The 8,098-nt window shown below is 42.1% G+C and overlaps 2 protein-coding genes across 3 annotated transcripts in view; both read left to right on the top strand.

Annotated features, from left to right (window-relative positions):
• The window catches only part of selenoo2 (selenoprotein O2), a 7,444-nt gene extending 5,251 nt beyond the window's left edge, over positions 1–2,193 (top strand). Inside the window, exons 8-9 of one of the 2 annotated variants that reach the window (XM_032505746.1) lie at positions 1,445–1,601; positions 2,026–2,193. In XM_032505746.1, the coding sequence (XP_032361637.1) occupies positions 1,445–1,601; positions 2,026–2,193 (325 nt within the window). The remainder of the gene's footprint in view (positions 1–1,444; positions 1,602–2,025) is intronic. The other variant, XM_032505747.1, reaches the window with a different exon arrangement.
• A 3,020-nt stretch (positions 2,194–5,213) lies between these two features.
• LOC116673406 (NACHT, LRR and PYD domains-containing protein 12) overlaps positions 5,214–8,098 on the top strand; it is an 8,745-nt gene continuing 5,860 nt past the window's right edge. Inside the window, exons 1-4 of the mRNA XM_032505726.1 lie at positions 5,214–5,593; positions 5,699–5,719; positions 5,899–7,651; positions 7,807–7,980. Of these exons, the coding sequence (XP_032361617.1) occupies positions 5,323–5,593; positions 5,699–5,719; positions 5,899–7,651; positions 7,807–7,980 (2,219 nt within the window). The 5' untranslated portion in view covers positions 5,214–5,322. The remainder of the gene's footprint in view (positions 5,594–5,698; positions 5,720–5,898; positions 7,652–7,806; positions 7,981–8,098) is intronic.

An 8,098-nucleotide genomic window follows, 5' to 3' on the forward strand; every position in this document is an offset into this window, starting at 1 on the left:
ATGAGGTTGCATACAGATGGAGAGAAGGATGAGGAGAGAGGTGCTATGTGTATCCTGGGAAGTCAGTCTATGTCCCAGCAGTCTATGTCTATAGGCAGCATAACTAAGGGATGGTTCAGGACTCTCCTGAGCCAGCTCTAACTATAAGCTTTATCAAAGAGGAAAGTCTTAAGCCTACTCTTAAATGTGGAGACGGTGTCTGCCTCCCGGACCTAAACTGGAACCTGGTTCCACAGGAGAGGAGCCTGATAGCTGTTGATGAACCCACTACGTGCCACCTGCCCGGCCCCAAACAGCAGACAAAGTTAGAGACGTAGTGTAGCGTTAAGTAGCGACTAAGCTGAATATTTCCATTAAGGGGATAGTTTGGAAGCCGCCTATAGTGAGTGTATTGACTACAGTAAATGGCGGTCAGCACGTCCCCAGTTTGGACAAACAGTCCTTACATGGAAGCTTAGCAATCTATTGCTGTAGAAGGTGCTGTAGGACACCTAGAAAAAGGCCACCTAAAAAAACATTAAATATAGTGTATTCAAGTGTACATTATATTTAAAACATTCTAAACGCTGTACAATTTATGAGACAACTCTTTCCTTTGGCACTTCATTTTGTCAACCATATAACTTTTGCATTCCTACACAGAAGTTCAGCTGTGTCGCACAGTGGATAATGCGACAGATCAGCTGTTCGGGTCATTTAGCAGTTTATGAGTTATTAAAACAGCAATAACTCAAATTTAATTTATGTTTTGAACTGTTATTTGACACTGAAATTGAAGTGTATATTCATTCCACATATATGTGGAAGTGATATGTAATAGATTCATTATGAATCATTTTTCTTTATATCTGTAGCAGTGTATCTATGTCCCAACCGGCAGCGGCAGATGACCCCCCCCCACCAAGAGCCTGGGTCTGTCCGAGGTTTCTGTCTGTAAGAAGGAAGTTTTTCCTCGCCATTGTCACACCAAATGCTTGCCCTGTGGGGCGAATTGTTGGGTCTTTGTAAATTACAGAGTGTTCTAGACCTACGCTATCTGTTAAGTGTCCTGAGATAACTTCTGATATGATTTGACTCTATAAATAAAATTGAATCGAACTGAACTTTTTCCAGCCACAGTTCACCATAAAGTCACTGAATCCATCAGTGGTTAGTCGGTCATCATGTTTGAAGGTCTTAAACTTCCTCATAGTGACGTAGAAAACGACTCATACGGAAGCTGAGCTCTGGTGTGGTGTCGACACAGTTCATTGAAGAGGTGGAGATACTTTTACTAAATCCCATGTAGTTTTCATTTCTGTTATGATTTGACACTATAAATAGTGTAGTAAAGGTAGGGTTAATTCCGTATTATACATACATGTGTACTGTACATGTATAACATATCTTATATTTCCACATTTCAACACATTTTCTTTCAATTTATTTTGCGCTGAAACACCAGGAGGCGTTTATCCAGGGAGTGTGATGGCACAGGTGACCTGTCACAATTAAAAAAGGAAAGGCTCCGTGTGATGAACAGCACCAACCCCCATGTTGTCTTACGCAACTACATCGCCCAGAATGCAATTCAGGCTGCAGAAAATGGAGACTTCTCTGAGGTCAGGGGACCTATTTTTCTTTCTTTGTCCAAATCCCCATTGGGACATCTAGCTCCATCAAAGCTGGGCTTAACGGTAACATGGAGTTACCAGTGTATCACAGGGTTTCTCCAGGTAGAATGATCCAAAATCATTTTTCATCAGAGGAGAATTTGAGTTAGCCACTAGGTGGAGACAAACAGACATCAATAGTACTTTTATAAACTCTGTGTTGCTGTGAGACCAACAGCTGCTTTAATGGACTGAGTTGTGTCAATGGAGATTGTAAAGAGCAATCATTATGCATTATAATTAAATTTAAATGTTTTATAGCATCCCTATAACAGTGTGGTTCCAGGAATAAAAATCCCATTAATTTCCTCGAATCAAAGCTGTTCTAAAAGTGGTCACTGTTGTATCATTCTATGTGTACCTTGTCTTGTAGGTCAACACGCTCCTCAAAGTTCTGGAGAATCCATATTCTGATACATTTGCGGAGCCTTTGGATGGACCTAATGCATGTGGTCAAAAGGAGCAGAACAAGGGGATACTTGCCTACAACAGGAAACCTCCCGCCTGGGCAAAAACGATTTGCATCACCTGATCATCGTAGAGCCTTTCAGACAGGTCATGGAGAGAGGTTTGTACCAACAGGTGGACCACCTAAGTCTCAGTTTTCAGAGAAAACACGATGTGGGTTGTCAGTAGCGTTAGCTGCTCCTGTTGCGGCTCTCTACGTCCACCTCGGACTTTCCTTCCTGCTGCCTGAAAGGAGGATGCTATGTACCCCAGTGTGTTCCAGTGTTTATCAGTATGGACATAGATCAATGTCTGTGTGATCATGATGCTTTCATTGCAGTGTTTAAAGTGGTTGAAGAGTAATACATAGACCTGGATTTGACCAAATGGTCACCCCTACATGTGGTCAGTGAATTGGCTGATGAAGTATGACGGCTCAGATGACCAGTCACTCAGTGACCTGTCTGGGTCTGAAACACCAGGAACACACTGACATCAATTATTTATAGAAAATAGACTTAATGGGTCCACATGTCAATCATCACAAATGCAAGCATAATCATTAACAATAGTTTCTTAAAGCTACTGTAGATATATTAAAATGATCATTAGTTTGTTTCTGTTTCAAAGTTTGAAATAAAAGTGTGTTCATCAGTTGAGATGTCTGTTAGCTCAGTATCTTAAAAGACCCTGAACCATCAGTTTCTTACTATAAACTTTTAAAATAAGTTAGGATTTGGGAGGGGGAGCAGTGGGTATATTGAAATGAAATGATGAACAGTGGCAGTTATAGTAACAATACAGATGATAGAACTATGAATAGTAATAAATGTAGCAGTGCAGGGTGTAGCAGGGTGCAGAGCAGGACCACGGCAGCAGTTGCAAACACGATCCAGGTGCCACCACAATCCGAGGCAATCTGCGATGGGGGAAAGCACAAGAAGTTTGGGGATGAAGCCAAATTTGCAAGATGCATTCATGGAAGATGAATGCACACATATTTTCATCTCATTACGTCCTGTTTTTTTGATATTCTCACCACCTGTTTTCTTGCATTTTGGGATCAGCCCTGCCCTGTGTTTTTTACCTGTTAATTCAGTCCTCTTGCTACCTGTCCCTCATACCACTCTGGTTGCCTTGTGTATTTAGTCTTTGTTTCTCGTCTCTCCAGTGTCTAAAGTACCAGCCAATTTCCAAGCGTGAGTCGGTGTTTTCCTGGTTTTTTCCTTTTCCCCGGGTATTCCCTATTGGTTTTTCTACTGGTTACTTTCGTTAATGTTTGGAGTTTGTTTGTTTCCTACCTGTTATTTGGACTCTGTAAGCCTTTAGTTATTAAATTATTTTACTGCATCAGTTTTTTGTCTGCATTTGAGTTCTTCTCCTGCTGCCTGTTCAGCAACCTTGCCAGTTGCAGAGTGCCATCAGAGAGATATGCAGTATGTTTTTATCCAACAGTTACCAAAAACTGGACTATTATGCTAATTAATGTTATGGTACCTGAACGGACATATGACCACAGAATGGATATAATGCAATATTTGAATTCAAATACCTACTGTGAGCATTGCTCATGTATTTATTTTGTATGTGTTTTATTAGCTATTATTTAACCAAAGTGCTACTTAGCTCCCTTTCCTGTTCTTACCTATGAAACCATTTCAAAGAAGTTTTAAGACAGTATACAGGTTTGTTAGTATCCATTCATCAAAAAGACATGCAAACACGCCTAGTGTCCGGCACCTCATGATGGGAGGACATGTGTGTTAATTCTATTTTGGTTTATCTGGTCACTAAAACAAGAACTAACTGTAAAAGCAGAGATGGCAAAAGTACTCACTTTCCGTACTTAAGTAGAAGTACAGATACTTGTTGTTAAAACTACTAAACTACTCTGGTAAAAGTGGAAGTACGATTAAACTTCTTTCTCAAGTAAAGTAACAAAGTACAGCTTGAAAATTTACTTAAAGTATAAAAGTAAAGTAGCCTTGCGAATGACAACCACTTTTTATGCAAAGTTACCTGACCACACACTGTTACTAGAGCACGCGCTGAGGACTTCAGTGGACATGGAGGACATGCTTTATATGGCAAGGCTACATTTTAAATGGATGTCTGCCATAGATCTAAAACATAACTACGTATTATTACAGAAACTGCAATGATTTGCTGTAAATGCAGATTGCTGAATCTGTTGAGTTGTGTCAAATGCAACGTACAGTGGATATATCCCCATCTATTTAGATTGAATGGTATTGATAAACAATAATAATGATAACTCGTGAAATGATGTGAAAGTTAGGACTAATTAGGACTGGATTAAAGCTGATTCTGGTGTCCAACTCCCCCCAGGTGTGTCTGTAAAAAGAACGGGAACAACTTCTCTCTAAGTTCCCATCCACTTGTCAACTGAACTACAGTATCTGAAGTTGGTGAACAGGTGAAGACCACACCAAAACCACTAGCTAACAGGTGAAGACCACACCAAACACACTACTACTTACTTTAAATGTAAGAACTGTAGACGAATACAACAGGCTTAAGTGAACTGACAACATGAGTTATACTCTGGAGTGACAGTTCTCAAAGACTCACACACACACTCTCAGCTGGTTATCCTCGGGACAGCTAGTCTCTTTTTCTTTTCTCTCACTTTCTCTCCGTGTGACGCGCGCACCCGCTCGGTGTGAGGCGCGTATCCGCGCTATTTTCCGACATAACAACGTCTTGAACAAACGAAAGTAACGAGCCAATTTTGTAAAATGTAAGGAGTAAAGTACCGATATTCGTGTTAAATGTAAGGAGTAGAAGTAAAAAGTCGCCCCAAAAATAAATAGTAAAGTAAAGTAAAAAAATCTGAAAAATCTACTTGAGTACAGTAACGAAGTATTTGTACTTCGTTACTTTTCATCTCTGTGTAAAAGTGACACAGAGTGAAACTAATGATGTTGTGTAATAAACTGGGCAGACTCCCTCCTTTTTTCACTTCACTATTATGCTTTTTATAAGCACCCCCATACCCGCATATCACCCACTTGATTGGACTGGCTCAACTTGATTCTTTGTAAATGGAATGTAGACTGATTATAGGGCCAGGATGAACAAAGCTGTTTAGTATGTGCTGTGACGGTACAGTACTTTAGCTCAAAACTGAAACTGTTTCTGCATTTGAATGTTGCTTCTGCCAGAGGATGGACAACAGGACTGGTTGATCACATGACCAGCCATGGCTCGTGTCCCAGAGCTGCTCTTGGCCACTTTGGAGGAGCTGCTTGATAAAGAGCTAAGGACTTTTCAGTGGTTCCTGTCCAGTAATGTTCTCGAAGGATTCCCTCATATTCCAAAGTCGCGAGTCGATGGGGTGGATAGGCCGCGCACTGTGGATCTTTTGGTGCAGACTTATGGCTACAACGATGCAGTTACTGTCACAGTGGATATACTGATGAGAATGAAACTTAAACTGTGGGCTGAAACACTGAAGGAGAACTACGACGGAGGTAAAACATGTCTAAAAAGAACAAAATTTGACTGTTTTGTGTAGTTTGCTCGACAAAATAACTTGGCCATTTAACAGCTATCTGTTCTCTTTGTTTCTTTATCAGTTCCAAATCAAATAGGCAAAGGTAAGACAACAAAAAGATCCCTATACACACACGCACACACACACACACACACACACACACACACACACACACACACACCGGCCATGTTTCAATTACAGTAATACTCCAGGTAAAACATTATGAAGTTTGACCTAACAAAAACTAAAATAGAATGTTTTATTTATTTACTATTTGAACAGAAATCGACCGCCAAGCAATAGAAGTAACACTGAGATCCACCGTGATAAGAAAGTACCAAAACATTTACGAGGGGAATGCAGAGGAAGGAGACACCGTCTACCTGAACAAAATCTACTCCGAACTGCGCTTGATTGAAGGAGCCTGGGGAGGCTTGAGCAATGAGCACGAGGTCAGACAGCAGAGGTCCAACAATGTGAGGACAGAAGAAACCTCCATGAAAGCTAGCAACATTTTCAAACCAATGCCCAACCAAGAGAAGCGAATCAGAACTGTGCTTACCCAGGGTATACCTGGAGTGGGTAAAACTGTCTGCGCACAGAAGTTTACCCTAAGCTGGGCTGAAGGCGAGGAATATCAGGACATAACCTTCCTCTTCCCGCTGCCTTTCCGTGAACTGAATCCAAACATTGGCGAGAAAGACTACAGTTTGATGCAGCTGCTCCATCAGTTCTTCCCTGAGATGAAACCTCTTGAGACGCTGGGAAAAGAATGCAAAGTCCTCTTCATCTTCGACGGCCTGGACGAGACTCTCCTGCCCTTGGACTTCAAGCACAACAAGGTCTTGAGAGATGAGACGGAGCCGGCTTCTCTAGATGTGCTGATCACTAACCTCATCACTGGAGATCTGCTTGACAACGCTCTCATCTGGATCACGTCTAGACCTGCGGCAGCAAGCCGAATCCCTCGAAAGCACATCCACCGATGGACGGAGGTGAAGGGCTTCGCAAATGAACAGAGGGAGGAATACTTTAGGAAGCGGTTGCACGATGATAACCTCGCCATCAGGATCATCAACCACGTAAAGTCATCAAGAAGCCTGGACATCATGTGTCAGATACCAGTTTTCTGCTGGATAACAGTCACCGTGATGAAGAAACGTTTGCATGACAATGTGACAGGAGGCATGCCCAACACCCTGACCGAGATGTATGCGTATCTCCTTCTTTGCCAGACAGACCGGATGATAGAAGGGCACTACCCAATGTCAAGCGACAATGTTGTCTTGAAGCTAGCGGAGCTGGCATTCCGCCAACTGAAAAAAGGCAAACTGATCTTTTACGAGGCCGACTTGAAAGAGTGCGGCATGGATGTCAAAGAGGCCACCATCTACTCAGGAGTTTGCACCGAGCTGTTTGTGATGGAGGGCCGAAGGAGGAGAGAAGTTTTTAGCTTTGTACATTTAACCATCCAGGAGTTTCTCGCAGCTGTGTATGTCCGTTATTCCTACGTGCAAAGAAAGGAAAATGTTCTACTTGGATACCTGAAAAGGATGTCTACAAGATGGCTCCCCAAGTCTGAGTTCAGTTTTCACAAGACTGCCATTGAAAAAGCCTTGGAGAGTCCAGACGGCCGCTGGGACCTCTTCCTTCGCTTTTTGCTGGGACTGTCGCTGAAGCCAAACCAAGAGCTCCTGGGTAGAATATTGTCTTTGGGAGATGAAGCAAAAGACGATGTGGAGAGAACCGTTCAATTTATTAAAGAGAAGATAAGAGAGGATCCAGAGTCCAAGCTCAACCTCTTCCACTGCCTGAGCGAGCTCAAAGAGGAGTCTTTGGTGCATGAGATCCAGAGCTTTGTGAGTTCTGGGAGGCTTGATGCCAAAAAGCTGTCTCCGGTCCAGTGGTCCGCTCTCACGTTCGAACTGATGACATCAGAGGCCACAGAAGAAGAGTTTGATTTGAAGAAGTACATAAGATCGGAAGAAGGGGTAGTGAAGCTGCTGACTGTCATTACTTCCTCCAAACGGGCTCTGTGAGTTCATATGATCATAGTGTCTCTCTTGTATGTTGCTTTTAGTTTCTCTGCAGCTGCAAACAAATGTAATGTCTATGTAATACTACAGCTTTTCTTGGACCTTGTCCTGAGCCTCCTTAAAGAAAGAAATGGATTGTTTATGTTTTTTTAAGGCTAAATCACTGCAACCTCACCGAGAACTGCTGTAACGATTTGGCCTCTGTGCTGAGCTCAACCTCCTCTCACCTCACCGAGCTGGACCTGAGTGACAACATCCTGAAGGATTCAGGGGTGAAGCTGCTTTCTGTTGGATTAGGGAGTCCACACTGTAAACTGAGGAGTTTAAGGTCCGTAGCAATTTCTAGCAGTCTTTTAGAAACCAAAAATTGCACAATACAACCCTGCCAAAATCAATTCAATTCAATTTCAATTCAATTTTATTTATAGTATCAATTCATAACAAGA

This window comes from Etheostoma spectabile, chromosome 23, assembly GCF_008692095.1.
Source record: "Etheostoma spectabile isolate EspeVRDwgs_2016 chromosome 23, UIUC_Espe_1.0, whole genome shotgun sequence".
In the NCBI taxonomy this organism is placed as follows: domain Eukaryota; kingdom Metazoa; phylum Chordata; class Actinopteri; order Perciformes; family Percidae; genus Etheostoma; species Etheostoma spectabile.